Raw genomic sequence first — 22,442 nt, forward strand, 5'->3', positions numbered from 1 at the left:
CTTACCTTGAAAGATGTGGAAAAAAAGTCCTCCAGTCCCGAGCGCTCGGTGCAATCATGAAAAAGCCGAATGTTGTCTGAGACCAAACAGGGAGCACTGTACTGCAGTCGGAGCGGGGCCGGGGTGGGGTAGACAGCACTCGGCATCCCTCAGAAAAATCTTAACAAGGTTTGTCGTTTAATGGTTTAACTTTTCCAATGATGCATGTAACGGGGGGCAATTATACTAAGTGATTTATTGTACCCAGGCTGCAGTTAAATTTCAAAACATTTCATCGTGGCACAATCCAATCCTTGTAAACAAACAGAAAATAAACATTGCCGTATTTTCCCCTCCTGGGCTTTCGGCATTATATTTATGTCAGGCCAGAAGTGCCAAGTAAATCAATCAGGCAGACGCCTGACAGTTTGGAGGTCCGAGCGAAGGCTGAAGTTAAAGCATGTTTATGGGCAGGACTGGGGCCCATAATGCCTATATTTAGGGCCGTCCCAGAGCTCCGACAATGCCAACTGTGTGTGACAGCGCAATATCGGCCGGCTCGCCCATTAATTTATAGTTTGTTCAATTAACCGCACGTAGTAGCCAGATGTCAATCTTCACAGCGCAGGAAATTGCACCTCAGGACTGCTAATATGGCTGCCTTTTCCACTGCGCCGTAGACCCCCGTGTAAGACCTAGGCCAGGTTAGACCCTCTTTTTTTCCAGTTGACAACACGCACTTTATCATCTCCCCCGGAGAGCTCCCGTCTCCAGGGGTTTGGGCTGGACCAGTGAAAGAGGGTTTCTTCAGCCATGTATTTATTTGTTTATTTTGCTGTCATGGTCTATGACTAAGGCTCTGAAAGAAAACGCAGCAGTATTCACGGCCTATGAGGAGGACTGGTCAGGCAGTATTCGTTTTACCATGACAAATCTATATGGCCAAACACAGTCCTGTGTGTTCCAGACGAACACACCTCTCCCCTCCACCCCACACGGCTGACTTCATCTGCCGCTACGCTGACACAAGTAGTGAGAGCTTAGAGAACTAATGGTAGTGTAATAGGCTTCCTGTTGTTTTAATCAGGAGTTTTATTTTTGGTTTATGTAGGTTTGAGATTGTCTTTTTCACATTATAGTTTTGATCGTAAATGATTAAAGGGATAGTTCAGCCAAAAATGAAAATTCTGTCATTAATTACTCACCCTCATGTCAGTCCAAACCCGTAAGACCTTCGCTTATCTTCAGAACACAAATTGAACTATTTTTGATGAAATTCGAGAGCTTTCTGACCCACTAATGTCACAGGGACTATTTTAACAATGTCCTTACTAGCTTTCTGGACCTTAAACATGGTAGTTGCATTGCTGTCTATGCAGGGTCAGAAAGTGCTTGGATTTCATCAGAAAAATATCTTCATTTGTGTTACGATGAATGAAGAAGAAGGGTTTAGAATGCCATGAGGGTGAGTGATTAATGACACAATTTCATTTTTGGGTAAACTGTCCCTTTAAGTTGATGAATTTGCAAGCAAAAACTATTATGCCCTGCCTACACTGAAAACAAATTCTAGAAAGATTAAAATACTATTTTCTTGTAAAATTTACTCCAATATTCCCTGTTTTATTTAGATTTTTTTGCAGTCTATCAGTAAAAGATATTTTTTATATTAATTTCAAAGTTGTCATATATTTTTGTGTGTTTTTTTTTATGGATTGTAATACTAGAGAAGGTTTCCAGAAGTAAAAATCCTGGTCATTGTCTCCATAGAGAAATTGATTTTCAGCAGTACACTCATAAACCCTTCAGGACAGAGCTACCATGAGCTCAGAGGTTGTTATATTATGATAAATTCTTCTGTAGAAGCCGCAAGTGTGAATAAAAATAGCTATATTTCTGGTGAAGAACCCACTACTCAAAAAATGTTTATTTACCATTTTTGTATCTTGTCTCTGTTCGCTTCCCCTTTCTTTTGAATTCTAGTTTTTCTATTAGATAATCTGTCATGTATTGGCTTTGCTTACTGGTTTATGTTTACCTTTTTTATTATTATTGCATGTTTTCTATATTCCTGTTGGCCTTCTTGCTGTGTTTTGATGAGTTCATTTACTATGTAAGCTCTGTTTATTTGGTTCTGGTTTCTTTTAAGGGTCGACCGATTATCGGCATGGGCAATTAGCGTTACATTTTTATGGTTATCGGTTATCGGTCATTTTCAAAACTTTGCTGATAAAATAATTTAAAAGCATTTAAAGAAAGTTTTTGTCAGAGCCCTTGTTTTTCTTAATTTTGACATTAATTTTCATTTTTACACAGACATATATACTGTATCAGTTCAAAATATCGGTTATCGGCCTATTGATCCGTACTAATCGGTGCAGGCATCAGCCCTGAAAAACACACATCGGTCGACCCCTACATTCTTTGATTTTTTTGATGCTTTTCATTTTTGTAAATTGGTTTGAAATGTTATTATAGCTCAAAAACCTCTGTTTGTTACCAGTAATCCTTAAGAGTGATATATTTTGCAGTAAACTCAAAATATATTGTTTTTATAAATACAACTATTCACCTCAAGTTATTCATTAGATATTGTACTGTAGTTTTCGTATTTTATTACGTAAGTCTCAACGCTTTATGGATTAAAGGCTTCATTTACTCCTAAATTAAAGGGAATCTACTATCTGTTTTTGAATATTTTTGCTTCCAATCAGAGTTTGCAATTTTGTATTCATCCCAGAGCTGATTGGTTTGGTTCAAGGCTTATAAAACTCTTTATTAAAAAATATTTTCACTGCCCACAGAGAAAATGAACAGAAAAAAATTCCAGTACCAAGGCCACTGAAAAAATGGGTGACCAGTGTATTGCTGTATGGTACAAGAGTTTGAACGTGTCATTCATTGTCATTTCATAGCAGAGAACCTGCATTGTCTACACTTTACAGGTTTGAAGTTCGACATTGTGACTTCACACCTGTGAGGCAAGGTTATCCAGAAGCTAAAATAACATACGCTATGGAATAAATAAAAAATCTCATTACCAGACTTCTGTGTTGTGTTTCAGTTGTCAGTTTGGAGAGCAGAGATGCCCATCTCTCAGCGCTGGTGCAGGAAGCCCAGAGGAGAGCCAGCGAGCTGTCCACCCAGGTGATGAGAGAGAGTCTCAGCCTGGAAACATCTGACAAGGAAAAACAGCTGAAAGCTTGGGAGTGGAGATGCAAACTCTATAAGCGCATGCGGACTGGATTCGAGCACGCACGTAAGTCGAGCGCCTAACCTTTAAGATGAAAAAAGGTCATTCATATGCTACGCTACAATACAATACGCATTGAACTGGCCTTATTTACTATCAGTCCTGTCTAATCTATCAGCATCTCTGCTGAAAGGTCGTCTATTCCCATATCGGCCCAACCTGTTCACTTTATTAGAGTGGGTAGACTCTGCAAACAAGCCACTATGATCATTTGGCCCACAGATATTAATATCGGGTTGATTGGCCTGAAATGACTCTTGAGCTGCGGACATACACACACACAGTAGTGTCCCTCTCACCCTCCTGTCATATTGATTACTTGTTATATCAGGCGAGTCTCGTTGGCTTCTCTTTGTAAACAACCTCAAGTGAAGGCAGCCGTGATAAATCAGCAACGCTTTGCCGCAGACACTCTCAAAAATAAGATTGCCGAGAAATACTCGGAGGTATCTATGAAAAGGATTTCAGGAAACACAAGGGCACCATTAGCTGTGCTGTGTGCTTTGGGTTACAAGTGCAAAATGAAAGTGCTAACAAGGAGATAGAACAACATAAAACGTGCATGTACATATAAATGGACGTAAAAAAGGACAAACAAACTGCAGCTTTTTTTTTTTTATTGAATTGTATTATTATCCAAAGAAACGGCGCAAAACTTTCCCACTGTTTAATTTAATTTAATTTAATTGCAAAATACAGAAGAAATTACTACTTTCCCACAGCAAAAATGTAATTTAAGTTAATAAAATTCATTGTTTGTTGTGTAATTGTGTAAACTGCATATAAACATGTAGTTATTCTCTGCAAAATGTATTCTTGCGCAGTATTTTTGTTTTATCTAGTATGTATATATTTATTTATTACAGTACTAATATCTAGTCTTAAATAAATATCTATTCTTAAATAAAGGCACATTTACTTGAGAAGTTTTGGTTTTTGAAACCTTTATCAAAATGACTTTATTCTTAAAACTAGAAAAAATAGCTAATTCAAAATTCAATGGGAAAAAGATACAAAAAAGTTTTATTACATACCTTTCTATCAAAGTTATCTGACATTATCAATATGAATTTTTTGACACAGTTTAATTCTTCTTCTTCTTGAGTTCTTGTCATATTTTATTGCCATTTTCTAAACTATAGCGAATAAACTGTGATAATTTTAAAGGTATCTAAATTCATTTTGGTTTGACTGTATATATATATATATTATAAATAGTGATATCTAATGCAGTTTTCTGTTGTTCAGTGTGGCAAATTTGAATCCATCATGAAATTTGTGCAGAAAAATCTTTCACCTTCAAGCTAAATTTCAGTTCACATGGATTCCTATTAAAATGAATGGATTTTACCCCCAAAAAGGTTTGTCGAACACTTGTACATGTGACTGCACCTTCAGAAAATAGTGTTTTCCACTGATGTTGGATGAGATTACATTCCACCTCTAGAGGACAATAAGATGTCTATTTAAAGGCTTAGACAATTTCAGACTTTATTTTCATTAATTGTCAAAATAAATGGTTAGTTGAGCCACTGTTGTGTGCAGACACTTAGACACTTCTCACATCTTCCATTAGCCTGTCTAACAGATATCGCCCTAGAAACAGCTTTTGTTGCTGAGTCTGGCTGGTTGAGATGCTCAGACAGAGCAGAATGTTTATACTTATGGGTATTTATACTATACTTTCCTGTATTTGAGGTTATTTAATTACCAACAGTAATTGTTCTCACCTCCCTAAAAGTACAATGCAAGCTATGTACAAGTTATGATATGTGATCTTTGAACTGGCTCTTTCAGGACCACCAGAGGCTCCATTGATGGTTCGTCTGAGTGTGACCGGCAGCACATCTCTCACCGTTAGCTTTCAGGAACCTGCCAGCATGAACTCGGCTGTAGTGACCAAATACAAAGGTCAGTGCAGCCTTAATGTGCATTTGTCTGTATTAAACAAGATTATACCAGATTGCCTTTAGAAAGGGTGTTTTTTTAAATTGTTTTTTAATTTAAAACTTACAGATAATGTACTCACCCCCTTGTCATCCAAATAGTTTATGTCTTTCTTTCTTCAGTCGTAAAGAAATTGTTTTTCAAGGAAAACATTTTAGGTACATATTTTTCTCCATATAGTGGACTTCTATGGTGCCCACAGTTCGAACTTCCAAAATGCAGTTTAAATGTGGCTTCAAACGATCCCTAATGCGGTTGTAAATGATCCCAGCCAAGGAAGAAAGGTCTTACCTAGTGAAACGATTGGTTATTTAGTTTTTTTATTACAATTTGTATACTTTTTAACCTAAAAAGCTTGTCTTGTCTGGCTCTGCCTGAACTCTGTTTTTGTTTCTGGTTCAAGACAGTAAGGGTATGTTGAAAAACTCCCATCTTATTTTCTCCCTCAACTTTAAGACTCAAAAAAGCTTCAAAAATCATTTCAAAATCATCCCACATTGCTGCAGAAGTACAAGCCCAGTGTTTGCAAAGTGAACATGCAAAGATGATCAAACACCCTTAAAGGAGTAGTTCACTTTCAGAACAAAAATTTACAGATAATGTACTCATTATCTGTAAATTTTTGTTCTGAAAGTGAACTACTCCTTTAACAAAAAAGGAAAAACAGCAATGTAGGATGATTTTGAAGTTGAGGGAAAAAATAAGATGGGAATTTTTTGACATACCCTTACTGTCTTGAACCAGAAAAAACTGAGTTCAGGCAGAGCTAGACAAGATTAGCGTTTGAGGTTAAAAAGTATATCAATTGTAATTAAAAAAATAATAATAACCAATGGTTACACTAGATAATACCCTTCTTCCTCGGCTGTTTACAACTGCATTTGGGATCGTTTGAAGCCGCATTTAAACTGCATTTTGGACGTTCAAACTCGGGGCATGATAGAAGTCCACTATATGGAGAAAAATCCTGAAATGTTTTCCTCAAAAAGCATATTTCTTTATGAATGAAGAAAGAAAGACATTAACATTTCGGATAACAAGGGGGTGAGTACAATATCTGTAAATGGTTGTTTTGGAAGTGAACTTTTCCTTTAACTAACAAATTTTATGAAAAGGGTTGAGAAGATTTTTTATTACCAGATGATACACAGGTGAACAAACCCATTGACTTAAATTAAAGGAAGATCCTAAGTCGTATCTAGGTATTTGAATATTATAGATACTTAGAGATGGGATCTTTTATTCATAAGGATACGTATCAGTGAGCAGCCACCCTAAACCCCCTTAGCAATCCTCTAGAGCATCTTAGCAACCACTCACAACAGTTTTGCATGGACAAAAACCACTCGCATTTTCTAATATAAATATCTAGTTACTCAAACTATAACTATAATGTTGCTGAAGCTTTCATTTCTGTAGATGACGTTATCATGGTCCTGTTTTATTCTGTCCTGTTCGGTTTCTTTAGACTCCACTTGTGTATTGATGTTCTAAGCTATTAACTCTGTATAATGTGTGATGACGTCTATTGCAGTGGAATGGAGCTGTCTGAAGGACTTCTCTTTATTGGCCGGAGAGCTGATCCTCGAGAATCTGCAGTCCCTGAAATGCACAATAACAGGTCTTACCACGGTAAGCTAAAATTACCGCAGTCTTTACCGTGAACCAGTGATGGAGACTTCGAGTCATGAACAACGACTTGAAGTGTACAAGGAAAAATGTTTTCTCAGAATATCATAACGAAGTATCTGGTGCACTTGCTGTCACAAACTCAGAGATTATTGTCTGTTTATTCACTGTACAGAAAAATTTGTAAACACAAAAAGTAAATGGTATTAAGAATAAATGAGAAATTACTGTATATACTTCATTAGCATAAAAAGGCTCACATACATTCTTTTAGATAAATATGAATACTTGTTAAAAAACTGTAAATACATGTAAATTTAATTACATTAAATACATGAAATAAATTTAGTCAAGCAAAAGGATTTTTAAATCTAACCTGTATAGTGCTAAAACTATTTGTGACCCTGGATTACAAAATCAGTCATAAGTAGCAATAGCCAAAAATACATTGTATGGGTCAAAATGATTGATTTTTCTTTTATGGCAAAAATCACTTGGATATTAAGTAAAGATTATGTTCCATGAAGATATTTTGTAAATTTCCTACCTTAAATATATCAAAAGTTAATTTTTGATTAGTAATTTGCATTGCTAAGAACTTAATTTGAACAACTTGAAAGGTGATTTTCTCAATATATATATATATATATTTTTTTTTTGCACCCTCAGATTCCAGATTTTAAAATAGTTGTATCTCAGCCAAATATTGTCCTATCAGATGATATATAAATCTCAATTTAAAAAACAGGGTCCAGGGTCACATTTATGTCTTAAAGACCTTTCTCTGCCATTTTATAGAAAAATGCTAAACATGTCTGCTGTAAATTATGTTACTTTATTCCTATAGAACTCCACTGGTAGTACAGCTTGTTCTTTTTGTGTAGTATATGATTTCTGAGATTTTCTTGTTTTTTTACAGGGCAGACAATACTATGTTAAAGTCTCCGCTTACAATATGAAAGGCTGGGGTTCGGCACAACTCTCTCAACCTCCCTCTGCTGTTCCCTCCAGTAAGTTTTGCAAAGCAGCCACACTACGTGCCAAGTACCGCAATAAAAGATAATTTATTAAAAAAGCATACTACAGCTCCAAACATCATCGACTGAAAAGGTCTCGAAGCTTTGAGCATTGCGTCAGCATAGTTTTGTGCTTCTAATTCAAATATCATGTCGGGTAGAAGGAGAGAAAATTCTATTGATTGTAGCCAACATCCTTGGATGTAAAACTGCGCTATTATTTAACCATCACGACTTCTACTCACCCTGCCGCCTTTGATACTCTCTGGATCTGGCCTTGAGTTTCAGCTTTCAAAAAAGCGCTGCAAAGAAAAACGAACTGTGTCACAGGGGTGACAAGTTTTGCGTCAGCAACACATCCAGCATTATAAAACGGCATGTACCAAATACAGACACAGAGAATTGTCTGGGTGAAATGAAAATTTTATAAATTAGATTTCAAAGAGAATTTGCCGTCAGGCTGTTCTTCCTTTTTTGAACAGCTACAGTTTTTTTTAACTCTTTATAACATATTGCATTCAACTGACCCTCAGTAAGTGCCTGACAACATTGCACCATACTTTTGGATTCTTGTAGGACATTTTAGGATTATTAAACAAGGTTTTGTTCTTTTTTGAGCAAGTCTGACATGTCACAAATCTATAGCTGAGTTTTGTGTCATATTTCTGTCTGTTAGACTGGAAGGACTGCGATGGGAGAGAGAGCAGGAGGAGAGGTCACATTGAGGCTATGGAGAGGCTATTACAGCAGGTTCGAGCCACACACCAGCACTACTGCTGTGGAGGTACACACACACAAACACACACACAGATTGCTTCTAGTGATTCACATACATACACAAACATCCCTAAGTGTAAGAACACTATGTCTCTTGCACAAACAAGTGCTATTTTTTTGGTTTCTGACACTTTTATTTATATAATTGTACACAAAAAGAAGAGCGGATTTACATGATCTTAAATGTGACCCTGAAAGCCCTTATATCAGATCATATGTGATCTATAAACTGACTAAATAAGATTCCTATTGATGTATGGCTTGTAAGGATAGGACAATAGGTCCCACTTTATATTAAGTGTCCCTAATACCTGTGAACTTACATGGTAACTAGATGTGTACGTAGCATGTAACTACAGTGTAAGTACACTTTGGTACATTGTATCTACAGCTCTAATACTGGTGTAATTACACACATGTAACAACTCACTGAATAGCATTTGTAAGTACAAATGTGTAACAGGACATTGGTAACAACACTTTTTTCACTTCTGGAAGTACACATGTGTAACAAGAATTATGTAACTACATTTTGTAACAACAATATGTACTCACAGAAGTTTTTACACTTCCACACAGTCTTCAATACTGCAGTTACCAGTTTGGAATGCCCTGAAACATTATTGAAATCGTGATGATTCCTATGTAGGCTACATATAATTTTTGTATTCATGTATTTGTGAACACTGAATTAGAATTAAAGTATCAATTTGTAATACCAGTGTACTTACATGGTAACTCCTCAGGAACTGTCTACTTAATATAAAGTGTAAAATGGTCACAACTTACTGAGTAATATATAAAATGTAAACCTCTGTGCAACACTTTAATTTCAGTGTACTTACATGATAACTCCTCAGGAACTGTCTACTTAATATAAAGTGTAAAATGGTCCAGCCTGGTCTCATTGTTTATACGTTGGTATTTATACGTATTTTTAGATGCACAATTTAGATGTATTTCAACGTTTAAAACGTACAAATAGCTACGTATGTTTTGCTAAAAACGTAAAATATTTACGTATCTTTCATTTCATTAAATATTCGCATCAATGCCTTTTTATCATTTTATTAATACGCGATTTATATTTTCAGCCCCCTTAACCTACCCCCAAACCTAAAGCCACCCATTTTATAGCAAATATAAAAGGATATAAATCGTAACTGACAAAAATATATGCAGGGAAATTACCATTTTTACTAACAATATAGCATAAAAATATTTTTATAGTCACTAATCACACTCCTACCTCTAAACCTAACGTTAACCATATCTCTCTCAGTACAGTAATAAAAAAAAAACATGACAGACAGAAAATTGCAATTACAATAATTTATTTAATGCAAAAATATCAACAGCCATACCAAAAAGTAATCCAAATGGCGATGCTTTTGCAGCCGCAGTCCTCTCTGGCAGAATACAGTAGGTTTGTTTGAGGTGCAGAGCAGAATTAAAGTTATTATTCGCTGAAATATTAATCAGATTATTTTCCTGATCCTCTCCGTAAATGCGGCCAAAGAGTATGCGCCCGCGCAACATTCAAACACATCTCACCAGAAACATGGCATGTCGTAAACTGTGACGAATGCTGGCGAGAGCCAATGAGAGCTCGATTTTCCTGCCGTAAAAACTGCCGTTTCCTGACGCGGTTGTATTTGAATTCGTAAAATAAAGATAAAGATTTGAATTTGGGCATGTTCCTCGCAATGGTATGGATTCTGAAGATCTTATAGCGCACAAATAAAATTGTTTCATTTTATAATTATGATGCGTGTTCGGTGTATTTTATGGTTTTATTGTTAGTCGCAGGGATGTCAGAAAACGCCTGCTGTGTCCCACCGCTACAAACGAAGTTAATATTACATAAATGGTTAAACGATTTTAGAAATGTTGTTTATTTTAAAGGTTTAAAGTGCAGTCTTGTTAAACATTATGCTTACATATGCTTGGAAACGAGTTGGCAACAGAAATCACACAGAACAGGATGGAAAGTTATAATTTCATATTAAGTAAACTATTTAATAATGCATTTGAAAACACAGTTTATATATTACTCTGTAGGTTGTGACCATTTTACACTTTATATTAAGTAGACAGTTCCTGAGGAGTTATCATGTAAGTACACTGATATTAAAGTGTTGCACAGAGGTTTACATTTTATATATTACTCAGTAAATTGTGACCATTTTACACTTTATATTAAGTAGACAGTTCCTGAGGAGTTACCATGTAAGTACCCTGGTATAACAAAATGTATTTGTTCACAAATACATGAATACAAAAATTATATGTAGCCTACATAGGAATCATCACGATTTCAATAATGTTTCAGGGCATTCCAAACTGGTAACTGCAGTATTGAAGACTGTGTGGAAGTGTAAAAACTTCTGTGAGTACATATTGTTGTTACAAAATGTAGTTACATAATTCTTGTTACACATGTGTACTTCCAGAAGTGAAAAAAGTGTTGTTACCAATGTCCTGTTACACATTTGTACTTACAAATGCTATTCAGTGAGTTGTTACATGTGTGTAATTACACCAGTATTAGAGCTGTAGATACAATGTACCAAAGTGTACTTACACTGTAGTTACATGCTACGTACACATCTAGTTACCATGTAAGTTCACAGGTATTAGGGACACTTAATATAAAGTGGGACCGGACAATATATGGCTGTTTTTGGCCGAGATACAACTATTTGAAAATCTGGAATCTGAGGATGCAAAAAATAAATAAAATAAAATCGCCTTTTCTCAATAGTCATGTTAAACAACACTGTTTTTACCTTGTCAAAAACAGCTCTGTTCGCAGCAAGCCGTTTCGGTGCATGTACCTTTAAATAATAACCCCACCCCTCTCCTCCATTTTTGTGTGTATTCGGTGGCGCGTTACCATCGAAAACAAATATATGATATTTTGTTAATTACAGTAAATACCTACAGTAAATATATCAAAAGTTAATTTTTAATTAGTAATATGCTTTGCCAAGAACTTAATTTGGACAACTTCAAAGGTGATTTTCTCAAAATTTAGATTTTTTTGCACCCTCAGATTCCAGATTTTAAAATAGTTGTATCTCGGCCAAATATTGTCCTATCAGATAATATATACATCTCAAGTTAAAAAACAGGGTCCAGGGTCACATACAGTATAAACAAATCCATTGTATACTGTATTGCACTTTTTTTTGATAAATAATACATCTTTTGTGAGCATAAGAGATTTAAAAAGCAAAAGACTTTTGAGCATTAGTGTCTTCCAAACATATTTCTGTTTTATGAGCTTGCATTGATTAAACAGTTATATTCAGAATGGTCAACATGCCCATTTGTCTTAAAGCAACATTTTTATGATTCCGTGATATCAAACTGGTCCTCCTACCTGCCTTCAGAGCATAATAAATCGCCACAGTAGCGTAGGTGTATTTAATCATGTTTGAAAGTTTGTGTAATATCTCTGCTCTCCCATGTGAGCCCAAAAACCTATTACACTGTAAATGGTTCAAAACATTGGGAATCTCATCCCCGCTGCATTGTGTTTAGTGGTGCGGTGAAAATTTTTAGACCAGACTAATTCTAAGTGATTAAGTGATTCTACACAGTCCAGTCACGAACCAAACTTTCGCCTTGGTACTTGGTACAAACTTTCGCATTGGCATGAAGTTTATGTTTGCATGACTTGTATGGCCCACACATATTTGAACCCCTTCCAACAATGACTATGATTTTGAGATCCATCTTTTCACACGGAGGACAACTGAGGGACTCATATGCAACTGTTACAGAAGGTTCAAACGCTAACTGATGCTTCAGAAAGAAAATCACATTCATTAGGAGCCAGAGGATGAAAACTTTTTCAGGGTAAATGTAACTTTTTTTTCTTCCGGGGAACATGCAGGTATCTTCTGTAGCCTCTAAAGGGCAGTACTAAATTAAAAAAATAAGATATTTAGGCAAAATAAGAAAAATGTACACATCTCCATTCAGTTCAAAAGTTTTCACCCCCTGGCTCTTAATGCATGATTTTTCCTTCTGGAGCACCAGTGAGCGTTTGAACCTTCTGTAATTGCTGCATACAAAACCCTCAGTTGTCCTAAGTGTGAAAAGATGTATCTCAAAATCATACAGTCATTGTTGGAAAGGGTTCAAACACACAAAAATGTTGGAGAACCAAAGAATTTGTGGGACAATTTTTTTTTTTTTTTTTTTTTTGAAAAACAGCAGCCAATTTAATGGTCCAAGACGAACACAGGACTCATGAACAACTATCACTAAACAAAAAAACACAGCTAACTATCTATATATATATATATATATATATATATATATATATATATATATATATATGTCCTGTATAGCTGTATTTCCTCTGAATCAGAGCAGGAAGTTCCACTGCGAAATTCATCAGATGACTTCATCCTCATCATCTGTTTTTTGCTCAGCTGGTGCTCTTTTATTTGCTTTCTTTATTGTGTTTTGTCTTTCCCTCGTCTGTCTCTCATAATGCTCTCACTCTTTCTCATCATCTCTCTCTCTGCCCATTTCTCTCTCACTTCCACCCATCTACCCACTCACCAGAAATCCCTCCCTCCCATCATCCTCTCGTCTTCTAAGTCCGCACTTCTTCCAGTAGATTAACTCTGTATTAAAGTGACGAAATGAAGCATGGTCAAAGTGTTTTGACTCAAGTATGGCCGTCCAGAGTAGTATGAATACTCTCTCTCAGCATTACTGCTGCCTTCCCTCCTACGTTTTTCACGCGAGTAGCCAGTCCGGGGAGTAGGACGTGTAAATAAATAATGTTTTAATACATTTATCCATTTTAGATTTTAACATCTATGTGTCAAACATGTCATCCGTATAGTGCAGCACTGTAAATCACAGGGCTCGAGCACAGACACCTTTAAAACGAGGCAGGCTGGACGTAGCGTGAAGCGTAGACAGTCTGCTTTGGCCTCAAGCCCACTCTGTAGCCCAGAGGCTGGCCGCCGAGGTATAGAAGAACGCTGTTCCTGGTGCTGACAGTACTGTGCTGCTCACAAACAGCAACTTCATTAGGCAGCTATGCAGCCGGCCACAAGCAGGAGGGGGGCGAGCAAAAAAACGGCATCACTCATCTGTTTAGAAGTCAACACTAATGATGTCAGAGAGATGGCTGCCAGCGTCGCAAATGAATTTATTGAATTGATTCTACGAGAAAAGCACTGTGTGAGAGTTTATATTGATGTGGAAAGCAGAAAAGCAGTAGAAACTATGCAAGAATAACACATCTGTCTTTGTCCGTTTTAATTTAGAGAGAATGTGGGAATGTACATTGCAAAAAAGTATTTTTGTCCTGTTTTTCAGTAAAAATCTTAAAAACTACATCAGTTTATAAAAAAAAAACTAGTGTATGATGATAGAATATCAGACACCAGATATCTTTTTTTTTTTGACTAGGACACTAAAGTTCATTTATGTAAGCGGGGATAGCAAAATAAAGTAAACTGTGACCCACAAATTCTTCATACAGTGGACTACCAGTTAAACCGATAAAAATTTGGGACCAAAAATAATTCAGACACTTTGACCTGACCATGTTTTGCTTAAGTGTTTTTTCTTTAATTGCTAATGCGACTTCTTTACACCACAGACTTAACAAAATTAAGCATTGCTTGGTATTTGGTCAATTAAGTATTAAATTAGTTGTGTAAATATTGCCATACTAGCAGTTGTCTGAATTTAGTTGATTTTAATCCATTACATACCTTTCCGGCAAAGTTATCTGACATGAGTTTGTTCTGACACAGTTTAACTCTGAGTTCTTGTCATATTTTATTACTATTTTCTAAACTATAGCAAATAACCTGATAATGTGAGAAATGTAGAAGGTATCTGAATAAATTTTGGTTTGACTAAATAAATTGTGTTAGCTAATAATAGAATATTTCAAGATGGCAAAAATTAAAATACATAAAAAAATGATTTGTTTTCAGAGAATATATATTGAATATTAAAAATTCCAGTATAATATTCTAATAAAAAATAACTAAACAAAAATCCTTAAAATAATATAACATCATGGTTATTTTCCTTACCACACTCTCATATAATTGTATTTTAATAATGTATTTTTACATTTTATTTCTTATTTTAACGATAAATCAGAAATGTAAATTGTAAATATATAATTTTTATTTATTTTATTTTTCGTATTTTTGTGATAAATTTGATTTAATATAATGTGTGTGTGTATATACTGTATGTATGTATATGTGTGTATATATATATATATATATATATATACACACACACACACACACACACACACACAGTATTTTTGCTTCTACATTCACATTTATTAATTGTTCATTTTATCCTTTTTTCATTAAAAGTTGAAAGGCAAAAAATGAATGAGCTATCAAGAAATTGATCTAGTTTTAAGGACCTTTAAAGACATTTACTGGAAAACAAGATAAAAAATACTTATGAAATTTATTTGCAATATGTGTGCATTGTATGTCCCCATAAGCACACATGCTGGCAGAAGCAGTGTATTTAGCCAAGTTATTTTTGGAGCGACGGTGTTCGAAAATAAATCTGTAAAATTAATCAGCATCGGTACAATGACACCACTATAAAAACCGGTCTGAAAAAAAATGCAGCTCGTTTAAGCAGAGGTTATCTTAATTTATGATGTGTATATGTGGAGCTGAGAGGTTGCTCTCAAAACGAGGGGTGTGTGTGAGCGTCGCGCACACAGCTCCCAGTGTTCCTGCAGGAGACACAGCAACACCCACACGCACGACGCGATCGCTCACACGCACACCTCCGCGCTCCGCCGCGGCTATGTAAGCGCTTTCTGTCAGCGAGGGCCTGGAAAGTCTAGCCACGATCGTTATGGATGATCTCGCTCGCTCTCGTATGTTGAAAAGGGTCCGTTGACCCCCGCTAAATTAGTTAGAAAATGAAGAATGCTACCAGCGCTCTCCGTCTCTCCGACTCTCGCTCACCTCATTTCATGGTTGCACTCACTGTGCGGTAGACAGATGGATTGCCAAGTCATTAATCAAAGGCGATCCGTTTTTGCTTTCATAAATGAAAAGGCATTTCTTTATTTATTTAGTGTGACAGTTTGGCGGCACAGGAGGCCAATGCACTCATGTCTTATAATCTGCTTGTCAAAGCCAGTTAACCTTCTGAGGGAGAAATAAATACGAATTCTGCGCTCAACTTATCAACACATGCAATAGCTCTATTTGCGGAGACTGGAAAGTGCCGCTGAGCTTCACGTAAAAAATGTTAAAGCGGATTTAATGTGTTTTCAAAGTGGATAATTATGTTCTCACTCCTACTTGTTGTGATACAAAAATTGCAGTTGACATCCTAACCTTAAAGTCTGGTTGTGATATTCCAGCGTATGACTTTTTTTTTCAGTCGGGACGTAATTGTTTTGAGATTCCAGTAAGATTCCGTGTTGCGGTTTCCAGGTTATGTTATGTTGATATCTAGCCAAGCAGGAAACAATCAGTGTGCGCATTTAATCACGTACTGTTAACAGTCGCCACTGTAGGGTCAAAGGGGCCAAGGGTTAATCTTCTGAAGGGACTTGTAAGACACATTATTCCTCGAGGGGCTTGATAGTGATTTTCAAACGGAAAATCTGCCTTCCTACCTCCCTTTCGAGCCCCTTCGGTGGAGACACGGAGACTAGAGTTAGCGTGATTGCTCTCACGGTGACTCGCTCGCTCCGCAGGCCACTTTCACGTTGTAAACAGCTTCTCAGCCAAATGGATTGTTCCGTCTGCCCTGCTGTTTACACGGGGGGCAATTACGTGACGCTTAATTTCATGAAAACAGGGACGTCTGAAGATTGGCATCGCTGAAATGTGGGCTGATATGGCTGCGCTTGAAGCGGGAGATACGCAGCTGAAATGTTCCAGATAACCGGTTTGTCGGTGGCCTGACTCCCCAGAAACCCTCTCTTACGCCCCGAGGCTCTTTCACCCTGTCTGTCTTCAAAGTTCCCTACGTTTGTTCCTTCATTTAGCATGCTTTTTTATCTATTTTACTCTTTACAATGACATTTTTGGGTCTTGATGACAGCAGTGGTTTCAAACTATTCTGAAATGTTCATTTCCAGAGGATGACTAAAACCACATAGTTCATATTCAAGTAATCAGTGGGTTTCCTAAACAACTAGTCAAGCTTAGGAAAGCCAGAATGAATCCACCAGATGATTAGATTCAGTTATGCTTTAACAAGCTTGCGATTCGATTTGATGAAATATTGATTATTCTGAATACTGTGGCATGCGAAAGTTTGGGAACCCCTTGCAGAATCTGTGAAAATGTGAATAATTTTAACGAAATAAGAGAGATCATACAAAATGCATGTTATTTTTTATTTAGTACTATCCTAAGTAAGATATTTTACATAAAAGATGTTTACATATAGTCCACAAGACAAAAAAAAGCTGAAATTATTAAAATAACCCTTTTCAAAAGTTTGGGAACCCTTGGTTCTTAATACTGTGTGTGGTTACCTAGATAATCTATGACTGTTTTTTGTTTTGTGATGGTTGTTCATGAGTCCCTTGTTTGTTCTGGACAGTTAAATTGAGCACTGTCCTTCAGAAAAAGTTTTCCAGCATCTTTTACATATTTGAACGCTTTCCAGTGGTGACTATTATGATTTTGAGATCCATCTTTTCACACTGAGGACAATTGAGGGACTCAAACACAACTATTAAAAAAGGTTCAAACATTCACTGATGATGCAGAAGGAAACACAATGCATTAAGAACCGGGGGGTTAAAACTTTTGAACAGGATGAAAATGTACAAATTTTTCTAATTTTGTTGAAATATAATTTTTTTCTATTTAGTATTGCCCTTCGGAAGCAACAGGAGATACTTGCATGCTTCAAGTACAATTTACCTTGATCTTCAAATTCAAAATGTTTTCACCCCCCGGCTCTTAAGCTACACTAAACTAAAAGTTAACTTTAACTTTAATTTACATAATGTTATGTATTATATTTCTACTCCAATTTTTTTTTTTTGAAATACATACATTTAAATGGTGTAAAAATTACAAATTTATTCAAACTTAAATATTGTATTGAGACAGGATATGAATTTCAATGAGTTGTACTCTTTCTTTAACATTTTATCTTTGGATTTATTGTTTATTTTGTGCTGTAACTGGTTAAAGCAGAGGGCGTGATCTGTCACTCCACATTAAACAGTACCAAAGCGTTATTTATTATTTGAATATTGCAATAAAATAGAAAGAATTTGAAACCTGAGACTTTGTTTCATATCAAAAGTAACAAAGCTTATTGAGATTTATTGGATGGGAGGTGCACTAAAATATTCAGTCCATTAACTGAAAACAGGGTAGACTAATTGATTCTTTTGATTTAAGAATCAATATTGTTTTGTAAACATGAGAACTGATTTAAATAAAAAATCTATATTTTTTACCCAGAGTATCTTGCAGATAGACAGTCTGTCTTTTCAAACAGTCTTTCTATTGTAGGGTTCTCACACAATCTTCAGACTCCCTTAGGAGTCTATATATTTTGTTGTTTTCTCCTCTTTGCTCATCTTGACTCCATTTCTTGACTTTTTTTTTTCAGAGACTTCAAAGTTGCAGAATCCAAGTCGTAAACAGTCAGTGTCCCGGAGCCTAAAACACCTTTTTCACTCCTCTACTAAATTTGTCAAGACTCTCAAAAGGTGGTATGAGCATATTACAAAAAATAAGTGGCATTTTCCACAAATAGATTACATATTGGTGTCACATTAGTTTTATTACAGCATTAGAGGCATACATGTTTATTATTTTGGTTATTGTACTTTTAGAAAATGGTAATTTGGTCTGTTACATCTTGACCTTGACCTCTTTAACTAAATTCAATAAATAAATTCATACAACAATATTTAATCAACTGTTTATAATGCCTTTAGAATTAATTGTGATATTAAATTAACAGTAAAACTTTTTGAATTGGTAATGAATTATAATTATAAAAAAATTTTTTTTGCTTAGAACAAGCAAAATAATCTGCCAATGGGGTTAGCAAAAATATCTTATTTCAAACAGAAAACAAGATTATTTTTCTTACCCCATTGGCAGGTTATTTTGCTTGTTTCAATGCACTTAATTTTGACTTGTTTTTTCTGAAAACAAGACAATAATTTTTACTAGTCTAGAAAATCCTTTTTGATTTAAGAATTTTTAGATATTTTGGCAGGAAACAAGACAAAAAATTTTGCAGTGTGACAATTAACTTTATCGAACGTTTAAGAAAGACTCTCTTTTTAGTTTCAGGGCCTATTTTGTACTTTATTTTTGGAAAGTGCCAAGCATTATAGAATTAACATTATAGCTGAATATGCTGAATTCTCCTTGTTCTGAATAGGTTCTCTTGGCTGTTTTTTTTTTTTTCAGGGGAGTTTATATAGCGTCAGTATTTTACCATAAGGACAGTCTGCTAGTGACTAATGAGGATCAGATCCCCATAGTGGAGGTGGACGACTCATACAGCAGCTCCCTCATGCAGGACTTTCTGTGGTTCACCAAGGTATGCAAAAACATACAGTCGACCGCGACATTAAGCGACGGAGAGGTCAGAGCGGAGATACTGCGCTAAAGTAACTTGCGTTTTGTTAACGCTGAACTGAAACATACATTTTCAATGTTTTCGTTACACATCTCTTTGACAAGCGTCAATATTTTTGTTGGTTTCGTCCAAATGCGGCCTGCGGTCAGCTTAGCGTCCTAAATATATTCTGTCAAAGTGAACAGTCACCGCACTTTTGACGTTAGGCCGCGCGTTTGTAATTAGCCCATCATTACAAGGCTAAAGTGGTGTGATGCAAGAAGCAGAGAGAGGCTTTGCAGAATATGGCTCTTTGTTTGATGGCCAAATACTTCTAGATTTTCTGGTGAGATTGGAGGTAAAGTTATACTCATGGAACGAGCTTTGCAGCATTTTAAGCACTTGTGTCCACATCCAAATGTTTATTTTATTAGCTTGTCTCCTAATATGCAACTAAGCAATGAAAGTTCGTCAAGGCAAATTTTGATGTTGGCTTGATAAACCTTGTTTCCAAGTTTAAAATAGTTTGAAGGTTAAACAGTCACATAAACAGGCAGGCACATAGATGGTTTCTTCTGCACTTTTCTGTCTAAAGCACCTTATAGCAGGGATGTCGCTTTGCTGAAGATAAAGCACTTTGGCATTCATGCACAGACTTTGAATGATGTTGAGGAATTAGGTAAATAGCTTCCTCCAATTTCACAAGTGTGCGTGTGTTTATTTTGCAGCTGTCCTGTATGTGGGAAGACGTCCGGTGGCTGAGACAGAGCCTGGCAGTCTCCACCTCTTCCTCTTCTACTCTGCAGTCCAGACAGAAGATGCTGGCAGCCGCGGGCCAACTGCAGGTTTGCCAGCCCGTGATGAGCCTCGCTAACAATTTATCACTATAATGGGATTTGATCTCAGTGCAAATTGAAATTGAGTGGGATAATCTCTTATGTGGGATTCTGAGCGGAGTGTGTGTCTGTGTTTGTGTTTGAGCATATTTCATATTGCATAACAATTATTTTGGCCAACATGCTCTATTTTCCCCTGGAAGGATTAAAATATCTTAAATATTTGCTTTTACTTCAGTGCAATGCATATACAAGATAACCATTATTTAAATAAGTTATATTATATAGTTTATTAAATAATATTATTACTTTAAGATTTACCCTTTTTTCCTAAAGTCATATACACAACTAGTCAAAAGTTTTTGAACCGTAAGATTTATAATGTTTTTAAAGTCTCTTCTGCTCACCAAGCCTGCGTTTAAACTGTTTAAAATAACTGTTTTCTATTTGAATACATTTTAAAATGTTATTTATTCCTGTGATTTCAAAGCTAAATTTTTAACATCATTCTAATATTCTGATTTGCTGCTCCAAAAAACATTTTTTATTATTATTATGTTGAAAACAGCTGAGTCGAATTGTTTTCAGGTTTCTTTGATGAATCGAAAAACAGCATTTATCTCAAATAGAAATCTTTTGTAACATTATAAATGTCTTTATCATCACAATTTAAAGCATAGATAAATGCTGATCTGATTTGATCTTTCTATTCATCAAAGAATTCTGAAAAAAAGTACTCAATTGTTTTAAATATTGATAATAATAATATTAAAAATTTAAAAAATGTTTCTTTAACAGCAGATCAGCATATTAGAATGACTTCTGAAGGATCCTGTGACTCTGAAGACTGGAGTAATGATGCTAAAAATGTAGCTTTGATCACAGGAATAAATTATATTTGAAAATATATTCAAACAAAAAACTGTACTTGTAAATAGTAAAATTATTTAAAAAAAAATTATTTAAAAAGTTTTTGCTGTACTTGGGATCAAAATAATGCAGGCTTGGTGAGCAGGAAAGACTTCTTTAAAAAAAAAAAGTCAAAAACTGGTAGCATATAATTATCAGTTCCACTGTGGTTTCAGTGTCACCCAAAATGTAAAAAAAGGACAATTGTTTTGTAGTGGACATAATGCACAGCATCAGAGGGTTCAATTATTTTCTATTTCTCTATTTTTCTCCAAACAGAATCTTCTAGGCACTCACAATTTGGGCAGAGTCCACTATGAGCCTATTAAAGATCGTCATGGGAATGTGCTGCTTGTGACAGTGAGGGAGATGGATAGTCTTTATTCCTTTTTCAATGGGAAGTGGATGCAGGTATCCAAACTGCAGAGTCAGAGGAAGTCTCTATCCACTCCTGAGGAACCATATGCCCTGGACATCCTCCTCATAACCATACAGGTACATACTGCTCTGGCCTGTCACAACCTGCACCATTTATTCTATGGACATTTATAATACCTCAACTCATACACCATTAATCTAATTTAAACTGTTATTTTGATTATAGGACATTCTGGCCTATCAGAGACGAGGTCAGCACCGGCTGTCCTCTGGGCTTTATCTGGGTTACCTGAAGCTCAGCAGCTCTGTGGATCAGATCAAAGTTCTGGTTCCTCAACGTATGCCCAACATGCTTTGCCACACCAAGATACGGGACAACTTTAATGTGTCAAGGTTAGCTTCTTCAACATGCTATTGACTTTTACACTTACATTCACAGCTATTTCTTATTATTTGTGGTTTCTCTTAATATCAGAGGTGGCAACTCATTTTAGGTCATGGGCCATTTTGAAGTAAATTTTAAAGGTACTCACTCCCTTGTCATCCAAGATATTCATGTCTTTCTTTCCTCAGTCGTAAGGAAATTGTTTTTTGAGTAAAACATTTCAGGATTTGTGTCCATATAATGCCTTTCTATAGTGCCCCGGGGTTGGACTTCCAAAATGCAGCTTTAAAGGGCTCTAAACGATCACAGCCGAGGAAAGCCGAGGGTCTTATCCAGCAAAACGATGTGTTATTTTCTAAAAAAAAAAAAAAAAAAAAAAAACTTATTAACCTCAAATGCTCGTCTTGTTTAGCTCAAGCATTTGAGATTAAAAAGTATATAAGTTGTAAATGTTTTTAGAAAAGAACCAATTGTTTCGCTAGATAAGACCCTTCTTCCTCGGCTGGGATCATTTAGAGCCCTTTGAAGCTGCATTTAAACTGCATTTTGGAAGTTCAAACTCGGGGGCACCATAGAAGTCCATTATATGGAGAGAAATCCTGGAATGTTTGAAGAAAAAGTTTGAATTGTGTGATAAAAGTCAATTACCTTTTGTATTTTTTTATTTTGTGGCAGAAACAAAAAAAACTGAAATGTGAGATGTAAGCTGTAAAAAGTCAAAATTTTGAAATATAAACAGAATT

General features: G+C 35.7%; 1 protein-coding gene across 1 annotated transcript in view; it reads left to right on the forward strand.

The window, feature by feature from the left end:
* ankfn1a (ankyrin repeat and fibronectin type III domain containing 1a) overlaps positions 1-22,442 on the forward strand; it is a 114,066-nt gene that overhangs the window by 76,944 nt on the left and 14,680 nt on the right. Inside the window, exons 11-21 of the mRNA XM_073827900.1 lie at positions 3,044-3,238; positions 5,030-5,143; positions 6,714-6,811; positions 7,728-7,818; positions 8,501-8,608; positions 18,226-18,325; positions 19,041-19,173; positions 19,920-20,036; positions 21,216-21,431; positions 21,541-21,707; positions 21,809-21,815. Of these exons, the coding sequence (XP_073684001.1) occupies positions 3,044-3,238; positions 5,030-5,143; positions 6,714-6,811; positions 7,728-7,818; positions 8,501-8,608; positions 18,226-18,325; positions 19,041-19,173; positions 19,920-20,036; positions 21,216-21,431; positions 21,541-21,707; positions 21,809-21,815 (1,346 nt within the window). The remainder of the gene's footprint in view (positions 1-3,043; positions 3,239-5,029; positions 5,144-6,713; positions 6,812-7,727; positions 7,819-8,500; positions 8,609-18,225; positions 18,326-19,040; positions 19,174-19,919; positions 20,037-21,215; positions 21,432-21,540; positions 21,708-21,808; positions 21,816-22,442) is intronic.

Source organism: Garra rufa, chromosome 22, assembly GCF_049309525.1.
Source record: "Garra rufa chromosome 22, GarRuf1.0, whole genome shotgun sequence".
NCBI classification, from domain to species: domain Eukaryota; kingdom Metazoa; phylum Chordata; class Actinopteri; order Cypriniformes; family Cyprinidae; genus Garra; species Garra rufa.